Raw genomic sequence first — 27,055 nt, forward strand, 5'->3', positions numbered from 1 at the left:
CTACATATTCAGGCAAAACTCATTATAACAGTTTTTTTTCCATTTCCCTAACACAAATCTACACAACACAGTGAGGGGCTGTTAGTGAAGAGAAACAGGATTGAGCTTCTAAACAGAGCCTGAAGGGAGAACATTGTCAAAATGAAACATTAAACATCAACAAATGCTCAAGGCAAGGTGTTATTTTGCGCTAACGTCCCTGTAGATCACTTTGCTTCTGACTTGAGCTTCTATAGCTCAGAGGTCCAGGAGATTTTCGTCTTGTTTTTACTGTGTGTCACTAATGTTGGATTGCTTTGCAGTAGAAATGGGACTGATATTAACAATCTCTATGAGAAACAACTTCATATACTTTTTTTTTATAGATTATACTTATACTATCTATTACTGACTGATAATAATTGTATATTCTTTTATATTGTTGTCTGATGATGAAGGTGTCTTTTACTTTTAGAGGATTCTAATTGTTGTGCTATTAGCTTTTGGTAATCTTCATGTGTGTGTTAGGGTTGGGTTTTGGGCTTTTAAGAAAGGTGCTGTGGTTCCATGGCTATAATCTTCCACTTAAGGACTGGCTTCCTGCCTTCCTTTCAATACTTCTTGGCTGCTTGTTTCCCTGTCACATCTGATGTTGTAATTATAGCTTCCAAAATCCTGTGAGGAAAAGAAATGTTCAGGACAGCATGCATTTTGTGGTCCACTCTCCACTTTCAGCTTCTCTAATGTGTAGAGTCCATAAGTGGCAATCAGAGGACACTTATTCATTCTATGAATAAGTCATTCTATGATGCTGGCTGTTTAAAAAGAGGATGGATGGACTGGAGAAATGGTGTAAGGAACATCTGCAGAGTGAAAGAGGAAGGGTATATAGAAGTTTTGAGATATCCATGGGGGGGCTGGTGTTGAGTTTTGACCTCAGGAGACCTTATCTAGGACATAAGGATAGTATGTTTGCTGTAAGGCGTTATATTGGTGATGGTACAGCTACTTCTTTCAAATAAAGGCAGTGGGATTTCATATAAGAGCTGCTGAAATACTGAAGCGCCTCTGACCTTGCACTGTATAATTAGGCATAAGTGAAGAAATCACCAACATCCCTTCTGTATGCTAGTTTTGATGGCTATAACATGAAATTAGTTATAAAGTTCTCCAGCTTGACATACGGAGCTCCAATTTATTTATGAACTGTTTAATTAAGGCAGATCAGTGACTGTAAGATCGTTACCCCTCACCGATCTCCAAGATGCTCTGATATATTCTATGACATAGTTGTGTTTTAATGAACAAGAAGTGGGAGTCAAAATGATTTACCGTGTCACGGAGCTGATTAGGAGATCTTGGGGAGCATGATATCTTGAGATGAAATATTTTCCATTGTGATCCTTCATTATCTTCCCACACCCAGAGTAAACTGTTATTAAGACAATAAACAACGCTCAATGTATTTGTAATATGTGTAGGCCTATGCTGAATAAAAATACACGTATTGCACTGATAGGTTTTTAGTTATGAAAAGTTGACACCTATAAATGTTGGTTATTTGGCAGTGCGTGTTCACAACCCAAAGCAATAGCACTGCAATCAAATCATATTGTTTTACTTTACCTGTCATGGTGGTCTTGTGTATATTGTGTATCTGCAACCTTGGCATTTGCAGTCTTCATTACTTATCGTGCCACTGCCTTATTGTAACTTTTATAGTAAATCAAGTTATTCAACAGACTTCCAAATGACTTTGTGCATCGCTGCTGATAGCAGATGCTGCTGTGGAAAGTGGAAAGTGACCATAAAGATTTGATGCTTCACTCGCTTAGTTAACTTCTTTGCCTGGGGTCAACAGTTTCCTGTGGTATTTCTACAATCAGATGTCTGCAGAGACACACAGAAGAAATCTGTAAAATGCTGTAAAGAGTTTTTGTTGATAAAATTAAAATATATGAAATTTATGAGATGTCTACACATCAAAGCACTTTAACTGCATGAAAAGTTCAATTTAATGCCATGTCTACTGTATCATATAATCATTAAGTGAGTCACAGCCACAGCCAGATAGTAGTGCAGTAAAGATAACAACAACAGACCACCTTTATTTGTCACATACACAATAGCGTACAACATATAGTGAACTACTTGTGTCCAAGCTGCAGACATAACCGCACCAGGGCTTGGTTTTAACATGGGGGGGTTCACTAGAATCCATACCGAACACCGGGTGGCAATCAAACTCATTGAGTTTTTCCTTTCCACTCACCTTTCTCACTCACTATGAGACTAATAGACCTCTCTGCATTGATTCATATCTGTTATTAATCTCTGTCTCTCTTCCACAGCATGTCTTTATCCTGTCTTCCTTCTCTCACCCCAACCGGTCGCAGCAGATGGCCTGTTGGCCTCCCTGAGCCTGGTTCTGCCAGAGGTTTCTTCCTGTTAAAAGGGAGTTTTTCCTTCCCACTGTCGCCAAAGTGCTTGCTCATAGGAGGTCATATGATTGTTGGGTTTTTCTCTGTACCTATGAAGCGCCTTGAGGCGACTTTTGTTGTGATTTGGCGCTATATGAATAAAATTGAATTGAATTGAAACTCGTGACTCCTGCACCAAAGGTGTGTAGTCTTACCACTACACTATCTAGCTGCTCGAAGAGCAGGAGCAGCCAAGAGCTCCCACGGTCTCTTCTTCTCTTTCCAGTCAGTATTTGGTCATATAAACAGGTAGTTTCATCTTTAATAGATGAACAAAAAAAAGGTTTGGCCACCCCCGGAGTCAATGTCAAAAGTGGTACTGAGGTGTGAAGTCTACAGTATGTAATAAATTACCTCGACAAATCCCAAAGCCAAGTTAGAGCCTTATTTCCCCCTCTGTTTTTCACTTGTTTTGTATGTTTTGTTTTGAATGCTAGTAATTGTATCATGAGGGCTTACCAAAGGAAATGATTTGATTATGTTTGCTTGACTGCTTTGACAGCTTATCAAACTCAGGAATGTAAAATACTCCATGCTCATGATTTCTACCCAGCCTTCTCAACAGTTCTTAAATTTATACAGTTGCTCTGATTAGACAAAAACACCATCCTATGCTACTTACAAATACAATCTTGAAAACATCTGTTTAGAATCGTTGGGTGATGTTGCTGGTCCAGAAAAGACCTTTGACCTTTGAAGGTACACTAGCTTAATTTACGTACTAACAGAAGTTGAACCTATTGACCAGATTTTAATGAATCAAAGCTTTTCAGGTGTTCATGCAGCTATTTGATTAAGGGTCATTGCAAACTAGGGCTGCCACAAATTATTATTTTGATAGTCGACTAGTCACCGATTATTTTTGCGATTAGTCGACTAATCAGATCATGCATCCTTTGGACGTAAAATGTACAGCTTATTGCACCAGCATGCGTCTGCACTTATATAACTATCATTAGCTTACAGCTTTAAGTGTTAAAGATATGTGCTAACTAAAAATAAAGACAAGATGATAGTTTATTAAACTTTTAATAAAATTTGCAGATTGTCTCAGTGGAGTTTAATAAACTCAGCCGTCTGCTCCTTGCCATCTAAAATACAGTATAACAGAATCTCACACTTCCGTTTAATTAGTTTTCTGTTTGACGTTTATTCAGCCTGTGCAAAAAATAACTTTAATCTCAGCCAAACCGATTTACTCAGGAACAAATAAAACACTAAAAAAAGCCAAACAATAATAGTTTTAAGTTATTTAACTGACTTATATATCATGTTTAACCTGAGTAGTGAAAGTCCGCGTGGGGTTTGAAAACGATTTGCCGGGAGTCCGCAGTTCTCGCCGGCTCAAGTGACCATTGAACCCCCCGGCTAGCTATCGAGCTGGTGGGTAACAGATGTCTCCGAAAACATCGGAGCACTTTTGCAAATATGTGATGTGATAAACCAAGCAGATATTTGAAGTTTACACAGTTTATTTTGTGACCCAGAAAGAGTAAGATTACAACTAAGTAGCTGCCGTCATTGTTGGAAACTGGTATTGGCTGGGCTGTGCTATGAATCCTGGGATAGGTTGGGCCATGCTGGGGAAATGAAGGACGACCGCATTTGGAGGCGTCTTCGAATTTGGAAAGCCTTCGTCACGTCGCTGTAACGTAATCGACCTACAAATGCAGCCTCCGAAGGATGCGGCCTGAATTTGGACACAGCTACGATACTGGAGTTACTTCTTCTTCTTCGGGGTTTAACGACAGCTGGCATCCTTGTACATGCATTGCTGCCATCTTCTGCTTCAGTCCGCTATTACACTCCTAAATCCTACTACTTATTCCTGCGTCTTTCAGGATCTTACAAGGCTTTAAACGACGCTTCGACTATTACATTTGTCGTCAACGATTTTGATAGTCAACGTAATCGTGACTAGTCGACTAATCGTGGCAGCTCTATTGCAAACATTAGGGAAATACACAAGGATCCCTCTCAGCATGCCTTGCCATCTCTTTTTCCACATCGAGCCAAATTTGTCTGATGTGGTCTCAAAGCAACCTAATGTTAAAGAACATACCTTTAACATATGTTTCTTCCTATTTGAAATAGGGCATTGAAAGAAATCAAAGCAGGACTGTAGAGGTGTTCTTCGCCCCTTAGCTCTTACTATCTCCATCTTTCTCTCATAGAATAGATATCCATGATTAATTATTAAAACACTTTAAATCAGCCACAGTTTAATATTACTTTAGCTGCTCTAAGATACTGCATTATACATCTGACTACTGGGAAGAATATTGTTCACGTTCAATCAGAACCATTTTCCAACATCTTTCAGCAGATGTTTTTACAAATTGCCCTAGTTTGTTTCTGAGTACTCCAGAGCCATGCCTGCACTTTTCAGAGATATAAAGTAATAATCATACTGTGAAACTTTATCTTAGCCCAGGTCTAGTAAAAGCCATTGATTTGTGGACGTGTCAAATGTTTTGGATAGTGTGCACTTTTATATCGTGTGCCAAGGGTGCACTAAGCAATAAGATGCATATAAAATAATTTATTGTTTTCATTTTATATTTCAATACGTTTATACACTTTGGCTGTTTGGTTTTCGGTAATGCTTACTGAAGTCACTAATGTTATCACAGGCAGTGTCCTTGAAAATATAAAGAATACTTAACTGCTGTTTACTACTACCTTGGGATCAGCAGGTAAAGAAAAGGGGTTGTGTCAGTACGGCGTGTGCTTCCAGGAAGCACATAAACTGTGGTGGCCGTACGTGAGTGACAGTCCTCAGTGGAGGATGCTGTTTAGCATGCAATTCAAACACCACAGAGGTGGCTGGAAAGTGAACACTTCTATCTAATGAGAGTATGGATCTCCATCTAATGAACAAGGAATGGCGTGAGGGAAGGAAATTGGTAGAAAAAAACAATGAGGATGACACAAATTTTTCTATCTACCCTCCAAATGTGGCTAATGTGTTAATGCTGGTGCCCTGAGATGATTGATGACTGATGACGGTTCGAATGTTTTCAGTTGCTCAAGAAAGGTCTGGACTGCAGGCAGGCTATGAAGTCATGTTGTTTTAATAGCTGCAGTGTGTGAATTTAGAATTGTCTTGCTGAAATATGCGTGTCCTTTCCCGGTGCTCCACTGCACTGCTGCTTTGCACATGTGCAAGCTGCCAATTCCATAGGCACTGATGCACCGCCATACCATCAGGATTCAGAACTGAGTGCTGATAACAAGCTGGGTGACCTCTCTCTTCCTGAGCATCCATATTTTCCAAAACGAATTTCAAATTTAATCCTTTTTAGATAACTGAACAGTTTTCCACCTTGCCTCAGTCCATTTTAAATTACCTTTGGCCCAAAGACAATACTACCATTTCTTCATTATTTTCATATATTTCCTCTTTTTCATATTTTTACATTCAGGAAAATTATTCTGAAATCGTCAAGATTTTGTAGATGCTGTTTTTTAATCTCTTTTTAAACTTAGTCATGTTACTGTCTAGTTGCTAGTTCACCTTAATAGTGGCACAATGTTCTCCAGCTTACTTTTCCAGCAACTTTTTGCCCAGTCCAAACTTTTTTGAGACATGTTGCTGCTGTCAAATTCAAAATCACCTAATATATTGCCTGAAACTGTGAACTCTCTCAATTTAAACACTTGATATTTTTTCACATTTTTTTGTTATGACTAAACCACAAGTTTGTGAGATTTGGAAAACATTGCTTTCTGTTTTTATTGTTTACATTACCGAGTGTCACACAGCTGATTAGGAGATTACATTCTGTTTACATTTTATTTGGGGTTATTTGTTCACATGGTTCAATTGTATTAAAGTTCCATTAAAGTCTTTATTTGTTTTTAACATGATCTTTGTCCAAATTGTGTGGTGTAGTGTATTGTAGTATAGAGTAGTGTAGTGTTGGTCAGACTCTGCATCATCCAGTCACCTTCAACTGCTGCAGCTTATTTTCTGGCCTTCACTCTCCCACAGTGCCAGATCTTACACTCTGCAACTATTGTCAGTTAGTCTTGTTGCAGCCCTTAGCAGCCCTGAGATTCTGCTAACCCTGTATAACCCTGCTTTTCCTCCTTCCAGTTCCACCTCCAGCCACATCCTTGCCCCTCTGCCACTGGCTAGCATAGCTCTTTTAGCCTACCTTCCGCCATAACCAATAAATTGTCTTGCTGCAGCAAATCAGTCTTGGTCTCTGTTCTACATTTGGGCTGTTTTAGTTTGGTCCTGATAAGAGCAAAAAAATCACGAGGTAGAAGAGAGCAGGAGGTGATAGCAGCTGGCTCATGCAGGGCTCCGCATGGAGAAGGGGAATGAGAAGAGGTCAAAAAAACAACAAACGGGAACAAGAGCATTTGGGATAAGATGCAAACGTGACTCCTTCTAATGACAGAATTATTACCCTGCTCCATCTGCCATTCAATCAAAACCACCCAATCTCAGCCATTCTCCAAACTGCGCCCGTTCCGTTAGGCACTCCCATCTGTACTCACCAAAACTAAGGATGTAATCAAATGCTCAAGGATAAAAACTCGTAGTTTGGACTGAGATGTTGTCACGTTCATAGTGTGTGTGGAGCAATGCTGCTTTTGGCTGTGGTAAATTTGTTTTGTGCTTCAATATTAATGTGAGATGGAGCGTTTTTCTTGTGTCTGTTGTTTCTGGTTATCTTAAAGTGATCAGTAATTTATTTTTTCTGCCATGCTGCTGCCTCTCTTTCAACAACTTGCTAGTGAAAGTCATTAAAACCCCAGTCGGCATCTGGCATGTTGGGAGTCTGACATTGAAGACTTGTGCTGATTTAACATGATGTGTGTATGTGGCTTTTGTGTCCTTCAATTTGGAAGAAATCTTTTACGTTTTTCTGTTTTACTTTTTAATACAATACTTTGGAATCACTGTGTCCTTTTGATTATCTTTTGGCTACATTTTGTTATCTGCACACCTGGCTCTTAATCTTTCATTCGCACAGGCTGTGAGGATGCCAATGACACCTTGTTTTCATTTTTTTGTCTTTTTCTGTCTGTTTTACCTCTTCTTTGCCTTCTTTTGTGTTCCTTTTCCATAAAATTGTACCACTGCTTTTTGCTCGGCTAAGCTGGATGAGGTCGGGGTGGGAGGTGGGGGGATGTATTTGAATGATTTGGTATGCAGCGACAGCACCATTCTGTTTCATTGCAGGAGCCTTCGCCTTATCTCCTTAATGGATTATGAGCAAGGGAACAAAAACAGAAGGAGGCAGAGTGAGAATGATTGAACTCCCTGCAAAAGGCCGGCAGGAAACGGACTGAAGCCAGATAAATAAAACACTCTGCCTGTATATTTCTTCTTCCCCTGAATCACAGATGTTATTAAGAAAGAGGACAATAGAAACAGCTTGTAGTGAAGAGTCATTTGAGCTTCTGTAGGCTTTGCCTTCTGATTTGTCTGCCTGCTGGTTGGTAGTGTAGATGTGTTTGTGCATAGACTAACAGCTTGCCACTTTTGACTATAAACACTTTTATTTTTGTCCAGTTTGTCTTCAAGAAAAAGCAGAAACCAAACGTTTAGAAAACTTTAGCTGTCAAACACTTCAATTAGTCACTCTTTGTGCTTAAAATTGTTACACAGACAACATTTGCTGTACGTGCAAGCTGTCTCGGCTGAGATTAGTTCTGCTTTAAAGGTTGTTGCTCTTATTTGGTACGGCTAGAGTTCTAAATCTGTGTTTTAGCACATTATTTATTTGGGAGGTTAGGTGAAAAATTGTACTGAGACTGAATGATTTCTATTTAAATGTATTCTGAATATGATCTGCAATAAGAGACACTTTTAGGAAATCATTCAAGAGAATGTGCAGAATACCAGCATGTCATAGAATCCATAGATTAGATCACTGCGGCTAACTGGGACTTGAACTTTTGTTTGTTTGCCAGATGCTTATATTAAACACAGAAGTAATGTTTAACAGTTAAAGGCTGTTGCTCTGTGTTCCCTCGATCATCAATGGTTATTTATATTAATCTGTTTGCTGATAACACCAAAAGTCTTGTGCTTGAAGTGGTATTGATCAAGAAAAGACAGGTTGAGATGAAATGATTCGACCTTCTGGGTCTTCTAGTTCAACAGACATAGTGCTGTTTGTATTCCGTGCAGCCTGGGGTTAAATCCAATTTGCTGTAGCTGTTTAGTGTATGTGGGAATAAACTCTGCTTGAGGCCATAGCGCTTCAGTCTTTTCAGTTTTATTTATCTGACTGACATGGTTTACTTCCAAGAATTCTATTGAAAAACCTGCTGCTCTATGTGTGCAGCTGATGACCACTGTCAGCTGATAGGAAGCTTACAACAGCTCTTTTCCTGTTTTTCCTTTTTTGTCACGCTTTTTCCCTTATAACCACCAGTACGATAGCTTTCCCCAAACAGGAACAATATAGTAGCTAAAAAGAGTGGGGATGTTAAAATGTTTCAGTTGGTCACCATCTGCCCACCACTGTACAATTACTAATAATAATGCATATACTTTATACTGTGTCCATATACATTTATATTTCTCCTCTATAGTCTTTATATCGCCTGCGAGGTTCGAGTCAATAACTACAAAATGCAAGCAACTGCTTCCTGAATGACACTCTTGTGCTGTTCATAAACACCAACTCCATCCACAGAGTCTTTGACTCTAGCTGGCAGCGATATTTCTTGGTCTTCTATGCAGCCTCGGTAAGGTTAGTGTACACATGAACTGCCTGCTGGAGGTTCTGGTTAGAGAAGTAGAAGAAGAACTACTGACATTAGCTGTAGTCCAAGATTATGGAGTTGGAGTACATCCTGCTGTGGAAGTAGAGTCTACGTATGGAAAAGTTTGAAGTTCACTAAATATGTTCATCCAGTTGTGAAAACCATGAATTGTAAAACTGCTTTTCCGTGTTTGTAACTTCATTTAGTTTAGGCAACAACCTTTGACAGGTGGACACTGTTCAGGTTGTTGCTTATTTTAAAGACAGCTGGAAGCACGTTGTTGTCTTTATGTGGGGGAGTACTCTTTCTGGGATTGCATTCTCAACAGTTTTCTGTGTGTGTGTTCATGGCGTTGAATAATAATATAGTATCTTGAACTGATCTCTGTGACTATGGCTTTTTGAAAGTTGCATAATGTAAGATTTATATTAGCTACTAGCACCAACAGGAGCTCATTGTCTCTGTTGAATCTATTGAAATGGGTGTTTGGCTAGACGTTTGCTTGGTAGCCTACAGCCAGCTTAATAACTGCTTGGAATGGTGTTCTGATAATATCTACCCACATTAGGGTGCAGAGAACGTTTGATCCTGTAGCATGTTTCCAGATTTATCTTTGACCTCCTCTGTGTGAACCTTGCAAAGCTCTTTGTGTGTGTGTGTGTGAGTGTGTGTCTGGTTTGAGTACAGTTGGATATGAGATACCAGGTTCAAGCCTTTTCTGCCAAACAGTTCTCTGTGTGTTCCATAAGTACTCCAAAGGAAAAAAAAGCATTTGTGAGAGCAATAGCCTTCGGGAGTTGCGCCAAATAAAAATGCTTTTTTTTCTAACCCCCCCACCCCCCCACACACCTCACTCAAGAAGTGTTTGCTCGTTTTCCGTTACTATTCGCTCTTTCTCTCTATCTTTCTCTCTCTTTCTCGTTTTTTACCTTTGATTTGAACTCTGACATCCAAGTCTGCCCCAGGATGTCTGTCACAAACTGCAGTCCAACGTTGTGACAATGCTTTTTTTCTTCCCGTGCCTTTTATGACCTTCTTTTCTTCCTCTTTCTGTTCTTTTTTTCTGTTTTTTCCCTTTCAAGGTCTGGCGCACCTGACGTTAAACGACCAAGGTATGGGTTCATTCCTTTTTTATTTTGGTTCTGTTTTTAGAGGAACTGACTCAGCCCTCTTTGCCCCAAAACTACTGCTTTCTCTCACAGTTTCCTCCTCTGCTTTTTACCTTCCCTCTGTGCCATATCCCACCATTTCCCCCCAAATCCTCCTCTTTGGCTTTTAATCTTTTGCATCATTCTCCCCTGTTGCTGCCCCTTCTTTGTCACATTTTACTTTTTCTTTTTTGACTTTTGGTTATGCCTCCTGCTTCTCCTTCCTCTCCCTGCTGCCATATCTTTGTGCTTTTTTGTGACCGCCACCAATACGTGTCCCACCCTTTGTCCTGTCCTATGGCTCACGTCCTGGACCTTCACCTCTGACCACCTTTGACCCCGACGACCTGACCCCGGGGCTGAAGGTAACACTTTTCTGCTATCCCTTTTCTTTGGGTTTAAACAAGAATAATTTAACAAAACAAAAGGAAGAAAAAAAATCCTGCTGATTCTATTGGAAATGTGTTTGTTGGTCAAAATTACAACAGCAAAATGTGTCCACACTCTCATTCACTAACACTTCAAGGTGAAAGTGTTGTCGAATGTGCAGAGTTTCTCTTCACCACTCTGCTGACATTCCCATTGTTTGGCACTCAGATGTTTTAAAGGGCAAACAGTTCAAGTTCTGATGATTCTTGAATTGTCATTGTTATTCTGTTTTGAGACAATGTGTTTTGACACTGCTATGAACACTGGATGTTATTGATGTTATTGACTGCAATGTATACACTGAGCTGCATATGTCACACACCAGCTGTTTAACCTCTGCACACCACACTTTTCTCCCTCAGTGTCTGCAAATTTTCCAGAAAGGTGTTTAATTCATGATCAAAGGTTAAATCTGAATATTTGATTGCAATTTGTGCAGCCAACATCCCTTTTAAACGACACTTAGCGGATGTTCATTAGTTCCTCAATTGTATTCATCTGACCTCCAATCTTCATAAAAAAAGTGTTAAGCAAAGCCATTAAAGCAAAAAATGAACAAGTGCAATGCATGTTCTGACCGTTTCTGGGGGTGGAGACGTTGCTTTCTTCTATCGTTTAAGTCCATGTTTCAAGCAGGCTTGAACTCCTTCGCTTTCTTTTTACTGTTTAATCTTACTGTCCTGTATTGATACAGAACAAATGAGAGACATGATCAAGGTTATTAAAAATGTCAAATAGGCTTTAGATTTCATCTTACCTAATATAACGTTGTTTGATGATTTGAACCAAAGTCATAGCATTCATCATTTCTGGATTTTTGCTTCACAAAGCTGAGATTAGGCCTTATATAATAATGATGAGAAATATTGCATAACTGTACCAGCTGTATTAAAGATTGATGCTGAAAATCAAAACACACTTTAAACAGACATTTAGTTTGCATTAGATGTGCGCAGATTGATTCACTATGGAGGGCAAAAGACGTGCTTTTTTTGATCACTGCTCATCATCAATCAGAAGAAGTGAATCTGCTTGTTATTCAGCCCATGTGTTTCCTTTTTCATGTGCCGATTCTGACAAAACGTAAAAAAACAAAACAAAGAACTTCATTCCGTTGCTCTGCCATCTCTACATGCTGCTTCTATTTCTGCAGACCTTGCATCTCCAAAGTGTCAACAAATGTTTTGAATGGAATTATTCCTCATCTTAACTTAACTGCATAGTAAATATGTGGTGATGTTTCACATTACAATGTTAAATGAACCGTGTTAACCCCACAAGACCACCCAGTAATACATTGTGCCTTATTTAGTAACAGGGACATACTTTTGAAGAGATATACTGGGTCAAAGTTTATGGATCGGGAACTACAGAGCAATGGAGATGCAAGGATATTGTTGGTGACAACATGCATACTTTGTGCTGACATGGCCCTGTTTGTTAACTAAAAGGGATGCACCAATGAACCAGTGTTCTGATTAGATGCACATACCTTTTCTTAAGGTATCTTCCAGTACTCAGAGCCAAGTGTGAAGTTTGAGGCAACAGTGCTAACCAGTGCACCATTGTTCCATAGAATTTGAAGGATTATAATGATTACTCAGACACATGTGGTAGATCCTATAACAAACAAACATCGGGGCTAAAAAATGCACAAAAACCCATTTCTACTTAATTCTGTGTTAATAACTATAACTGATTATTAATCAAATTGATTGTAATATTATCTACAATTGATAATGAAGAACCATAAAAAGTGTAGTATGTGTAGTATCTCATGTTATGTTACTGTTATTTCACCCTTAAAATACATGAATGATGGTCTAACTCACACAAGATTTATTGATAACCAAATACTCCACTGTGTCTCCTTAAATAGATTAAGATCATCCTGTGAAAGACAACAAGAACTGTGGAAAACAATCAAACAAAAAAAAATCATACTTTAGGATCTTACTTTGTGGAAGTCGAGTCTTAGTTATGTCAAGAAACAACTGCTCTGAAAATAAATTGATGTTTACATTAATATTTGTATTCTACTTTCAGTAATTCTTTAATTAACAAATTAATAACAACAACAAACTTTGGTTGAGTGCTATCAGTAAATGCATTCAACATAACAGGCAATAATAAAACAATCTGAGTAATGTAGAAATCCCCTTAATCACACGTGAAATGCAGATTTAGCCCAGCAAATTTAGACTTAAATGTAATTCCTACAGAATAAACTTAAAAAGACTGACTTGCTTCTAGTTTACAAGAATAATGCAACCACAGAATGCTAAACACATCTTAAGCTAGAAAGACCTGCTGTGTATTTGGTCTGAAACAGCAAATCTACTCCTTTATGCATGCTCACTTAAATGACAGAAAGTCCACAAGTGTTCACAATGAAGTGAAATAATAACCGACCTTGCTCTCCCGTGTGCCACGTGCTAATGAGATCCAAAAAATAAATGTTCACTCTTTTGGAAGAAGCTTTTTCATGTATCATTCTTCCTTCAGACAAACTCTCTTCCTGCTACTGTTTGTGCTCTATTTGAATTAAAAGCATCAGACGTAATGAAGGGTAAGCAATAAACCATGCTAAAACATACAACATAATTTGTTGTTGTTGTTTTTAGGGGAAATGTATATGTTAATTTGTTTTTTTATGTTTCTTCAATTGAATTATAAGTGAATACTACAGTGATAGTACGTAAATGATCTTTACCATGTTTTTTGTTTTTCTTCATTTATTTAAGATAAGCAGAGGTTTCCATCCATAAAATCATCATACTTTTTGTGAAGTCTGATGCTTTTATTTTCAAAGGTAGATGGTAGTAGGAAAAAAAAGGTTTGTTATCACAAGCAATAGCAAGTAACATTGTTAGGCTTTCTCACAGGTCTTCTGTGTTTTTAAGTGAGTGTTTGAAAGTCTGTGCTTCCTATCATGCAAATGAAAGCTGCTGCAGCTAGAATGAAATTCTTCCAAACTGCTACTCAGTCCTGCCAATATCTAATGTAGTAAGTCCATTCAACTGAACTAAATGGACTGCCTTAGATCAGCCTGATCCAGCTTTTAGAGTCTGGGCCTCAAATGCAACACTGAACATTCAACCACTTCAAAGGAAAACTGGGCACACCCAAAGGCGCTGGATCTTATTCATTGTTTTAGAAAAGCAGGGGTTTGGAAATGTTGAATTTCAACATTGAAAAAAAAAGATCTACATAAATAATCTGGGAAACAAATACCATTGACTGATACAGAGATCCTAATGCACACACTAAAAACATCTTAAAAATAAAAACAAATATGCCCGTAAACACATTTTGTATAAGTGTGTTTGTGTGTACATGCACATGTACCCTAACCATGCAGATCTGGATTTTTAAAATTTTATTTCTTTTAAGAAAAATTTTGGTCAGTTCTTAAGATCAGAGGCAAGCGGCACAGTGGTCATATAACCAGGCCAAGAAAATCAATGTCCATCTTCTCTCAAACCCAAGGCTGTCCTTCACAGCTGCTGGAAGGACAAACCCCAGCTTTTAGTCAGTGCCGATCTTTATCTGCCTGCCTGTAAGGCTGCTGTCAGTTCCACACATTGGGCTGCATATTTGTAAACCAAAACATAACATTTCATTTTGATTTAATTATTTAAATAAGAACAGAAGAACAGGAGTCAAATTTATGGAGTATACAATGATTAAACATTACAAAAAATACAATAATACAAATTGTTTTGTCATCCTGAAGACACAACTGATTGACTGATTAAACGTCAGAGCAGGTACAGTAGATGCGCATGTACATATCTCTGTATGTGTAAGTGTATATGTACCATGAAAGGACACGCACTTACTTTCCTGAACGAATTATCTAAAGCATTTAGTTTTTCCGCTGGAAACTTTATTTGCTTTGTGACACTTCACTCAGTAGCAAATCCTCTGCTGTCCAATTAATGAACTATCACATTACTGCCACATGAAACAGCTGATGCTGTGCCCCCTGCGACCCTAAGGCTTACAGCAGATCTCTAAAGCAATACAAAGACTACTAACAACAGCTACAGTCCAAGATAGTGGTGATAAGCAACAAACTGAAATCAAAATTGATACAACAGAAACTTGACCGGTTAAACACAAGATTGGAAGCTCCTGGAAAACCGATTAACAGCAACTAAACTCAAGGGAACAATGTCCACTAGCAAATTTATCATAAATGGCTTCTCTCAAAACAAACAAAACAATTGCTGAAATGAGTTACTCCACATGCCTGGGTGGCTGTTAGTCTCCTCATGAAGGGAAGACGTTTGTAATCACTCTGTCTGTCTTTTTGACAGCAGTCTAGCATCAATAGTTTTCAAGATCTCATCTGTCTGTTGGTAGATACCAATAACAGCTCAAGCTGATTTAATTTGAGGGAAAATCAGGTCAAGGTTACACTAAATGTCAACATCAGTAAAAACCTTATATTAAACCTTATATATTTGCATATAAAACAAAAAAGTTAAATAAAATAAAATAAAGCATAAAGTTTTAGTGTGGCGCTTTGGGGGTGTCAACCTCTCTGAGTGCCAAAAAAGGTTCCAAAGGCTGCATCCAGCAGTTGAAGGTAAGTTTCAGGGGTAGCTTCAGGACTTAGCCTTTTAACAATATCTGCTGCAGGGGAGAGCAAGCTTTCAACCATTTTCCGAGACTTCTGAAGATTGGACAGAGTGGGATCTTTCCTGAGAAGCTCAGCATGTGATCGCCATGTGTCGTAGTCGGTCTCATTACTGGGTCTTGGGGTTTTTCCTGAAAATGGGTGAAGCTTGATGGGAAAATGTGGATATGTGTTACAGTCACTTTTCCTTACAATGTGTTCAACGATGACCTTTTGAACTTCAGGTGGATGGAGGTCACTCTCCCTGATGGGTAGATTTTGCCTCAGGATGGTGGGTGGCTTTGGTTTGGGGCAATCTTGACCGGAATCTGTTAAGGAGGGACTTCTGAACATCCGGTGCTCTGAGGTTTCAACTGTTTCAAGAGATGTGTCGAACGGTTTGGCTACAGATGCCTCATCAATGCTGTCAGTTCCAATTGCCTCACTGATCTCTGACATCATGTCTCTCAGCACTTCTTCGTAGTCTTTCCCACTTAATTTTGCCAATTTCTTTATCTCATTGAGGTAGGTTTTGGTAACATTGCAGCCAACCTTCGTAGTGTAAATACTAGCCAAAGCTTGAACGAGATACCTGACACTTGGGTTCTCTTTGAGTTCATGTGTGTAAGGCAAAAGAGAAGATAAGGCTTCAATGGCGGCACCATCTTGATATTCAATAATCAGGTTTTTATAAAACTCTGATTCAGCATCAGTTACTGAAACAAGCCTAAAAGAACCAAATTTCTTCAGAAAGTCTATAATCTCCTCATCTTCTGGCGATTCAAGCAACCCACTTACAATCACTGCATTAGGGACTTTGATACCTGAGTTAGCTATGAACTCCATCTTTGGCAATGACAAACAACTTTTAAACAACTTTTTTTTCATACAATTCCCCAAACTTGAGATATGTTTCACTGCTGACACTTAACTAGGCTCCTGGCTGGCTCGCCACTTTTGTAACAGGTATTACAATTAAACAACATGAGATATGCATTAAATTATTGTCTCGACGACTTTGGACCAGTATCAGAAAGTTCTAGGTAAGACTATGGAGCCTTGAAAGGATCAGCAGAGAAGGAACCACACAATGATAGAATAGATGTGATTTGAGTAGAAACTGTATTGAAAGTTGTAAAGTTTACAAACCCTGCCTGTCTAAAGCCGGCTTCCTACAGTGCACAAGCGCACATTAAAGGGCCCAAAAATAAAATCAAAACAACATCCTCTTTAAGGAAATTCTCCAAAGAGTTTCAATTAAAGAGCTTCCGCTCCCGTTGCTCAGTCCACTTCTCTTTAGAAAGAGAAATTAGAGTTCCTTGTGTGTGTGTTTCTGTCCATTGGTTCGAACACTACCCGGGTAGATTTTTAAAGTGTTAGTCTTATCTGTATCAAGGAAGGTAGTAATAGTCCTGAGGTTCGCTGAAGATGGATCCCACGGCTGGCCACACCGCACTCGGGTCCGTCGACAGTCACTCTCTCGGGATTGGCTCGCCACTGAACCCACAGGGTTCAGATCTCAAATGATCCAGTCCTGGTCAAAAACCAATCGGAGCTCGTGGTGAGATAGCTCGTCCAGCTGACGCAGCTTCCCACGGCCGTATTTCACAGATCTCAGATCCAGGATCTTTCAGCTAATTTGGCGGTTGCCTCGTGAGTAGCGGTTGCCTCGTGAGTAATGGCTTCCACAACAGGAAATGTTGACTAACAGAAAGTCATCTCAAGGCATACTCGCCTCCTAGCGGCGGGGAGGGAAAATTACACCTCCAACCTTATGCAGCAGCACAACCCACAAATCTGATGTGGGTTACATATTGCCTAAATCTAACTAAATTTGGGTCAATTTTTTGATCTTTCAATTTTATGGTCCAGGCGATGTAATTCATCTCCACATTTGAATGGAATCTGTCTCCTGTGCTTCTACCTTAAATGAAGCAGCTAATTGTTCTCTAAAGCTGGTGGGAGCAGGCACGCTCTGTTTTGCGTAACTATTTTTAAATCCCGGTAGCACTGCAACCACGTAAGCTAGCGCAATAATATTTTTTGCATATGAAACCAGAGGAGTTGTACTTACATGTTATGCCATCAGCTTGTCCTAAGTCACAGTTTCCTTCCACATATAGCTTTGCAAAAACTGCATAAAAAGCACTTGCAGCAGCAAAAACATAATATTCCAGAAACACGCTTTGCCAATCCGATCAGCTGTTCATAACACTTCCGTGAACTAGATTAGATAGAACTTTATTAATCCCTCGGGTGGGTTCCTCTGGGAAATTCGATTTCCAAAACAGCACAGCACCGACAGAAGTTACAGAGTTAGAATATTATATATATATATATATATATATATATATATATATATATATATATATATATATACCGAGTGCTCAGTGAATACCTCAGGCAGCAGAAACCCAAGAAAGAGGAGGGAGACGAGGAACCATCATGGAAGGACAGGCCCCTGCACGGTATGTACCACCGGCAGATAGAGGAGGTGGCTGATATCCAGAAATCCTACCAGTGGCTGGACAAAGCTGGACTGAAAGACAGCACAGAGGCACTAATCATGGCAGCACAAGAACAAGCTCTGAGTACAAGATCCATAGAGGCTGGGGTCTATCACACCAGGCAAGACCCCAGGTGCAGGCTGTGTAAAGATGCCCCAGAAACAATCCAGCACATAACAGCAGGGTGCAAGATGCTAGCAGGCAAGGCATACATGGAACGCCATAACCAAGTGGCCGGCATAGTGTACAGGAACATCTGTGCCGAGTATAACCTAGAAGTCCCGAGGTCAAAATGGGAGATGCCCCCAAGGGTGGTGGAGAATGACCGAGCTAAGATCCTGTGGGACTTCCAGATACAGACGGACAAAATGGTGGTGGCTAACCAACCGGACATAGTGGTGGTAGACAAACAGAAGAAGACGGCCGTAGTGATCGATGTAGCGGTTCCGAATGACAGCAACATCAGGAAGAAGGAACACGAGAAGCTGGAGAAATACCAAGGGCTCAGAGAAGAGCTCGAGAGGATGTGGAGGGTGAAGGTAACGGTGGTCCCCGTGGTAATCGGAGCACTAGGTGCGGTGACTCCCAAGCTAGGCGAGTGGCTCCAGCAGATCCCGGGAACAACATCGGAGATCTCTGTCCAGAAGAGCGCAGTCCTGGGAACAGCTAAGATACTGCGCAGGACCCTCAAGCTCCCAGGCCTCTGGTAGAGGACCCGAGCTTGAAGGATAAACCGCCCGCAGGGGCGTGCTGGGTGTTTTTTTTTTTTTATATATATATATATATATATATATATATATATATATATATACACACACACACACACACACATATATATAAATACAGAGACAATATAAATAAAATATACGAAGGGGATAAATAGAATAAATAGGAATAAAAATAAAAATACAAGTGAATTGCACATTTCAAGTATTGAGTCTATTGCACCGTTGACTATTTACAAAAGTATTGCACAAAAGGTATTGCAGTGAAGTGAAGAGGCACTACAGCTTAGTTGTTCCCCCCTCCTTTGTCCTCCTGTTTCCCCTCCCTCTCCCCTCCAGGGAGGAGTTAAACAGTCTGATGGCGTGTGGGACAAAGGAGTTTTTAAGTTTGTTAGTTCTTGTCTTTGGGAGAAGCAACCTGTCACTGAACAGACTCTTCTGATTGTTTATGGCCGTGTGCAGAGGATGCCTGGCATTGTCCATAATGTCCATCAGTTTCTTTAATGTCCTTTTCTCTGCCACTGTCACCAGAGTGTCCAGCTTCATGCCGACCACAGAGCCAGCCTTCCTGATCAGTTTCTCCAGCCTGGATGAGTCCTTCTTTGCTGTGCTGCTCCCCCAGCACACCACAGCATAGAAAAGTACTCCAGCAACCACCGACTGGTAAAACATCCTCAGGAGCTTCCTGCAGATGTTAAAAGACCTCAGCCTCCTGAGGAAGTACAGTCGGCTTTGGGCTTTTTTATACAGGTGCTCTGTGTTGCATGACCAGTCTAGCTTATTGTCCACCCACAGCCCGAGGTACTTGTACTTGTTGACCACCTCCACCTCCTCCCCCTCTATCTGAACCGGCAGTGGACCTGCTCTAGACCTCCCAAAGTCCACAACCAGTTCCTTAGTCTTTGAGGTGTTGAGTTGCAGGTGGTTTGTGTGACTCCATGCGACAAAGTTCCTCACCAGACTTCTGTACTCCTCTTCCTGATCATCCCAGATACACCCCATGATGGCTGTGTCGTCTGCAAACTTCTGAATGTGGCATAATTCAGAGTTGTAGCAGAAGTCAGAGGTGTACAGGGTGAAGAGAAGAGGGGACAGCACAGTTCCCTGTGGTGCTCCTGTGCTGCTGACCACTGTGTCAGACGTGATGTCCTTCAGCCTGACGTACTGTGGTCTGTCGGTGAGGTAGTCGGAGATCCAAGCCACCAGGCAGGGGTCCACCTCCATCCTGTTCAGTTTTTCTTGAAGCATACAGGGCCGGATGGTATTAAAGGCACTATCGCATGTCCTCCATGTCCTGCCCGAAACCGGAAGTGACGTCATTTTGCGGAAATGTAGTTTTTTACCATCAGGGCCTATATGAGTTTATACTGGTGTTTTTAAAAGTTATGTTTGACTTTATGACTTTCTCTAAGCCTCTTAAATTTCTCTAACTAGAAATATATGTTAAAAAACAAAATCAAAAATTTTCTGTAGTTTATTGCACTTTTTTGCAATGTATGTAATTACTATGCACTTAATGCAGACATATTATTAAAATTTGGGCTATAATGGTTGTATTGATGTATAGCAACTTGAAATGCTCCCAAAAATGGCACTACAACATGTAAAAATATAATATAATCTCTGGCGGACTTGGTTCTATGGTAGGTCTTCAATTCAATTCAATTCAATTTTATTTATATAGCGCCAAATCACAACATAAGTCGCTTCAAGGCGCTTCATAGATACAGAGAAAAATAATCATGAAAACTTTTAAAAACTAGTTTATTTCAAGCACACTGTGGTCTGACTTGATCCAGATATTTATATTACATTACCTTGAAATAATTTCTTCACAAATGCAGAAATTTAACCGTATTTGGGACCACAACATTCACAGTTGATCCTTTGGGTTCTGCAGATAGCAGAGTGGGGTTCCCGTGGATCAGCCTTGTTCCAGGGCATCCCATCAATACATGACTGGATTGAGATCTGGGGAATTTAAAAGGGCCCAGTCAGTCCCATAAGCTGCATAAATGTTAGAAATTTCCTTTTATTTTATTTGAAATAATACATTCCACTCTAGCAACAACATTAACATATTCTATGAGTATATTCCCACTTTTGATATCCACAAATTAATGATTTAACGTGAAAATAAACAACAATGATTCGTTATATGCATGGTTAGCTTTGTCTCATGAAAGTTCATTTATAACAATATAAACAGTCCAATTCAGTGAGCAGTTTATCCTAACTAGCATTTAAATATAGATGTACCCAATTTTCTTGGTCCAGAAGTCTCCAAGGTGTTCACGTTTCACTCTAAACAACAACCCTGAAGCTATTTAAGCTTTAGCAAACTAATTAAAAGGCCCTAAATAAACTGCTGCTTTCAATAATAGAAATTTATGTGCAAGTTAATGGCTCTAAATTGTCAACATTTCCAGGCCTTTGGCTTGGGAATTGCAGATGCTTTTACCCACGGACCATTTGATTTCTGTGTGAATGAAGTCCCCTGCTGCCACCACCATCTTGCCTTTTGGAGAGGCCAGCATGATGCATACTGGGAATCAAATTAACCAGGTCTCTTGGCAGGTTTAATGTAGCTCTCTGTGGGGATATTGAACAAAATAATGAAGGGAATATACAGCATGATCTGTATCTAACCTGCAATGTAATTGACTAAGTCCCAGCCAAGATAGCCATCTCTGAGCTTGCAGGGCAATTTATAGTCTGCACCATTTAAGCTATGTAGAACTATTGAATAGTGCAATGAAGCTCATAACAATTGTGAAATCTGCAGGAGATCATTTTTATACAGTATGCTTTTTAGAAACAGATTCTATTATTTTATTATGACATCAAATACTGGCTCTTAAGCAGTGGTTCTGAGCACTGTAAAATCTAATTAGTTCCCAGAACTCAAAAAAATTGAGTAAAGCTTAGCTAAAAATGACTAAATTAGGACAACTTATTTATTTTGAGTACTCTGTACAAGCTCATTTGTTTCCAGAACTCAAAAAAATTGGATCAAGTTTACGTAAGATGACCAAGTTAGGGCAACTTACTCATTTTGAGTACACTGTACAGCCTTGTTAGTTCATTTAGAACATTTTTCAGAAACTGATTTTATCCTTAATGGCTGTGCAATTATTGTAACATAGAGTTTGCTTATGTTGTTAAATAAAGGCTAGATTTGACATTAACAGATGCCACAGATGTTCAAAAGCTGCCACAAAGCATGAAAGAAAATGGACGTCTCCGAAAACATAGGAGCTTTTTTGCAAATATGTGATGTCTTGATAAATCGAGCAGATATTTGAACTCTACACAGCTACATTCTCGCCTGAAAATATCTTAAAATTTTATTTTGTGACCCAGAAAAAGTAATAAGTTTTTTAGCCGCGCTCCTCCGCCATTGCCGTGCTTACAAGTATGCACAGGCTCCGACAACCGGGGACAAATGTGATCCTCCTTTTCCCCAGACTACCCTTTCTGGGTCACAAAATAACCTTTTAAGATATTTTCAGGCGACAATGTAGCTGTGTAATGCTCAAATATCTACTTAATTTATCAAAATATCACATATTTGTAAAAGTGCTTCCATGTTTTCGGAGAGCTCTGTTATCCACCAGCACGATAGCTGACCGGGAGGACAAGGCTTGATAGAGTCCAGGAACACAGCTAACTCCTGGCTTATTGTTTTCAACCCCCCCTGCACTCTTTTGCTACTCAGGTTAAACATGATATATAGTTAGTTAGTTATGGCTATGGATTGAAAATACCCCCCACACCCCACCCTACCCCTAAGGGCGACACCTCCCGAAGAATTTTGTCTGGGCTCTTATCTTCTTATCTCACTTTTTTATTTCAAACAATCAACAGAAAATTTCACAGACATATTTTCTGTAAGTTTTTTAAGGCTGTGGTGTTAATTTTTAAGTAACATGAGCCCAGCGGCAGCAGCAACGCTAGGCTAACAATAACTAGCTAGCAAGATTATAAATCTGGTGCTAAACTAAGAGAAGCCACAAAATCAGTTTGAATAAGAGTAAACATTTACTCACCAAGTCATTGTATCAGGTAAAGATCCACAGCAATGACAATAATCTCTTGAGCTGACGCTTCTCCAAGTTTGCTCAACTTATTCCATAACAAATGCTGGCACCATGAACATGCGGACTGATCCGAGAGGGAGGAGGACGGTAGTCACGTGGCATTTTCAAAACACATCTTTCATCCTTCTGCCCTGAGAAGCGAAACTTCCAGCTTACTTAGTTTTTCTAAGTTAAGACCACTCAAATAAACTGAGTTTATCAGCATTTTTGCATAAAAAGTACTGGTAACTTATTTAAATCGAGTTCTAATAAGAAATTGTCTGTGAAAGTTCTCAGTCATCCAGGTCATCGTAGTCAAAGGAGCTTGCAAAGAAAAGCGTCTGGACTTCTTTAAGTTACTTGAAGACGTTTCACCTCTCATCCGAGAAGCTTCTTCAGTTCTAAGGTCAAATGGTGGAGAGTCCCAGATATAAACCTAGTGGGAGTTTCCCCCCACAGAGGGACAAAAGGACCCCCTGATGATCCTCTAATCGCCTGTGCCAAGGTGTGAAACTGGGTGTGGGTCCCAATCAGCCAGAGTTTCGGGTGTGTTCATTGTGAAACCTGGCCCCACCTTATCATGCGAATTCCTGAGGTCAGATGGCCCAGGATGTGAGTGGGCGTTAAGGCGTCTGGGAAGGGATCTCAAAACTGGATTATAGATGGCAGAGAGTTGGTGTCGTAAACCCCCGCCTCTGTTCAAAGATGGTCGCTCACAGTGGACATAGATGGCTTCTTTCACTCCTCTTTCAAACCATCTGTCCTCTCTGTCCAAAATGTGAACATTGGCATTCTTGAAAGAGTGTCCTTTATCCTTAAGATGCAGATGGACTGCTGAGTCTTGTCCTGTGGAGGTGGCTCTTCTGTGTTGTCCTTTGTGTCTTCCCTGGTGAACTTGATGTTTTTATCCACAGCGTTAATGTGCGCAGTGAAGGATTCCACTTCTTGTGTCTTGATTTTGACCCAGGTGTCGTCCACATATCTGTACCAGTGGCTGGGTACTCTTCCTTTGAAAGAGCCAAGAGCCTTCCTTTCCACTTCCTCCATGTAAAGGTTGGCTACAATAGGTGACACGGGGGAGCCCATGGCACAGCCATGTTTTTGTCTGTAAAAGCCTTCGTTGTATTTGAAATATGTAGTGGTGAGGCAGAGGTCTAACAGTGTGCAAATCTGATCGGGTGTGAAGTTGGTCCTGTCCTCCAAGGAGCTGTCTTCTTGTAGTCGTTTTCTGACAGTCTCCACGGCCTCCAGTTTTGAGATCCCTTCCCAGACGCCTTAACGCCCACTCACATCCTGGGCCATCTGACCTCAGGAATTCGCATGATAAGGTGGGGCCAGGTTTCACAATGAACACACCCGAAACTCTGGCTGATTGGGACCCACACCCAGTTTCACACCTTGGCTCAGGCGATTAGAGGATCATCAGGGGGTCCTTTTGTCCCTCTGTGGGGGGAAACTCCCACTAGGTTTATATCTGGGACTCTCCACCATTTGACCTTAGAACTGAAGAAGCTTCTCGGATGAGAGGTGAAACGTCTTCAAGTAACTTAAAGAAGTCCAGACGCTTTTCTTTGCAAGCTCCTTTGACTAATAACAAATTGTTAAAAATTGAGTTCAGCCTATTTAATATTTTTAATTAAACACAATATTACATTTTACAGTGAGAATTCTTATACAATTTTATTTCATGTGAAAAATAGGATAAGCTCTGTTGAAGTTTATAAATGTTTAATCACAATATTTTTTGTATTCACATGTATGATACTGAAATTGCATAACTTTACCAATGCTGTTTACACAGAGTGTGCAATTGACTGTTTTGGCTCTTTATTCAAAATCCTTTGCATACTCTTCTTTAATGTGGAAGCACATTGATTAAATATGAATCATACATTTATAAATTTTTAAAGGTTTTTATATATTCTGCTAATATGGGTTAACCTTCAAGACAGTGAAGTTTATGACCCTTATGGGGCTTAACTTTTACCTTTAATACAAACGTTCTTTGTTTGTTATTTATGGCACTTTTTTTCACATTTTATTACTGTTTGCCTAATAGTTGTTGAGTTATTTAAAAAATTTTACATGCTAAGGGTAACCAAAGAGATGACCAAAGAGAAAAGGAAATATTTGGTGCAGAAACCCTCTTTGTGACCAAATTCACCTACGCACTGCCAGCACACTCTTACCAATGATCACTTCAAAGTTGCTGAGCAGACAATTATTGTTTTTTTTGCACTACAAATGTTCATATTATTTGCAAAACTTGCACAAAGTGCTTTTTGCATATAAAACGAAATAAAATAAAATAAAATAAAAGATTTACAGGACGCTGTAGGGCAAAGGTAAATACATATAGACCCTTTGCAAAAACAAAAGAAAAAACAAAAGATACCTGTATGAAATATAACAGGATTATAAATGCATGAATGAAGCTGCTTATTCAGATCACTATAAAAACATAAAAATCCTCTTTGAACAGAAAGCACTTTTTAAAATACTCTACTGAGCTGAATGAAGTACGGTATAAAGTACACACACACACACACACACACACACATATATATATATATATACACACACACATATATTTAACCCTGGAGAACACATGGGGTCAAATTTGACCCCATGGTTTCCCTCGAAAACCAATGCTACCTGTATGACCCCATGGGTTCTCCAGGTATATATATATGATATGCCCATATGAGGAAACAGGGTCCCAGGAGGCTAAAAAGAAATGGGCTCACTGAATGCTCACTGAATATATATATATATATTCCACCTGTAAAAGCACAAGTATTAACACCATATGGTTCCTGTCCCCAGTCTGATTTGTCAAACAAACAAACAAACAAACAAAAAAAAAAACATTGCCCACTGCCCTTTATAATCAAACTAAATTTAAAGTCTCTGTAGTCTGTCATTTGAGAAACAGAAATAAGTCCTTAACTCGAAACAGAACAGTAAAAGTGTATGTATGCAAGGAATACATGCCAAATTATGCACAAATGAAAATACACTGTCACAATGTGTGCAGATGCTACTAATGCATTATTAGTAGCATCTGCAGTGAATTACTTACTAAATTATCAGTAGCTTGACATTCTGCCAGATGTTAAACAAAGATACCTGCAGTTTGCAAAACAACCTGTTAATGTTTTATGTTCATATCGCTTCATGTACCTCTGCAATAGGTTGGCCAGTCTCAACAAAACTTTGCATGAACATCATCACACATACAGTGATTGTTAACCTCTACACCAATCAGGCATAATTTTATGACCCACAATGAAAGAAGATGGTCTGGTCTGATGAATCATGTTTTACATTATGTGGATTGCTGGGACCTGTGCAGTGGTTACCTGGGGACCACCAAGGTCCACAATAGGAAGAACGCTAGCCAGCCAGATGCTTTGGTCTGTGATTTGCTGGAATAACTTGGGCCCTTCTATCCACCTGGATGTTACTTTGACAGCTACCTAAGCATTGTTGCAGACTATGTACATCCTGTCATGGAAACTGTATTTCCTGATGGCACTATAAAAGCCCAGCCACACAATAAAAATGGTTCAGGAGTGGTTTGAGGACAACGACAATGAGTTTGAGTTGAGTTGAATAGGTGTAAACTTCGCCTTCAAATCCAATCAAGCATCTATGGATGTTCTGGACAAACAAATGCGATCCATGGAGGCCCAACCTCAAAACTTAAAGGAGCTGTTGCTCTCCTTTAGAGATCATATACAGCTAAAAAAAAAAAATATGAAAGTAGGCAGCAATTTAAAAAATGCTCCTCTCATATTAGAAATCAGTCAGTATCAGTCAATACAATATCACTAGCAATAAAATGTACTTAATAATTTTAACACTGCAAAAATGTAATATTCTATATAATATTATATGTCCCTCTAATACTTTGATGCTCTTAGTTTACTTACTTTACTTACCTGATTGGACTAATGGCGACAATGTTGAGCTACATTAAACAGTATCTATACACCTGTTGCTGAGTGAACCAGCTAGCTAGACAACTAACATTACTTCCAGTCATTCAATGTCAGATGTGAAGAGAGGCGGTGATGACGATAAGAACAGAAGAATAGGAAGAGAAAAAAAACTCTGATGTGATAACACATTTCAGTAGTGTTGGTCATATCACTGATGATTCCTTTTAAACGTATAAATGTATAGACTGAGTTTGACAATAACACAGACGGCATAATTATAGTATCATAATGTATCATAGTTATCCAAGTATATTACTGTATAAAATAGAGAATTCACACACAGACTTTACTGAATCATTTTTGATATGCCTTGGCACAAAAAAAACTGTGACTAGTGAAACAGGCAAT

The 27,055-nt window shown here is 39.5% G+C and overlaps 1 protein-coding gene across 8 annotated transcripts in view; it reads left to right on the forward strand.

Annotated features, from left to right (window-relative positions):
* The window catches only part of nrxn2b (neurexin 2b), a 700,882-nt gene that overhangs the window by 172,275 nt on the left and 501,552 nt on the right, over positions 1-27,055 (forward strand). For 7 of the 8 annotated variants that reach the window (XM_026160309.1, XM_026160315.1, XM_026160297.1 and 4 more), the window contains exon 4: positions 10,274-10,303. The exons of the other annotated variant lie outside the window; for it this stretch is intronic. In XM_026160309.1, the coding sequence (XP_026016094.1) occupies positions 10,274-10,303 (30 nt within the window). The remainder of the gene's footprint in view (positions 1-10,273; positions 10,304-27,055) is intronic. 8 annotated transcript variants of the gene reach the window in all.

Source organism: Astatotilapia calliptera, chromosome 3, assembly GCF_900246225.1.
Source record: "Astatotilapia calliptera chromosome 3, fAstCal1.2, whole genome shotgun sequence".
NCBI lineage: Eukaryota > Metazoa > Chordata > Actinopteri > Cichliformes > Cichlidae > Astatotilapia > Astatotilapia calliptera.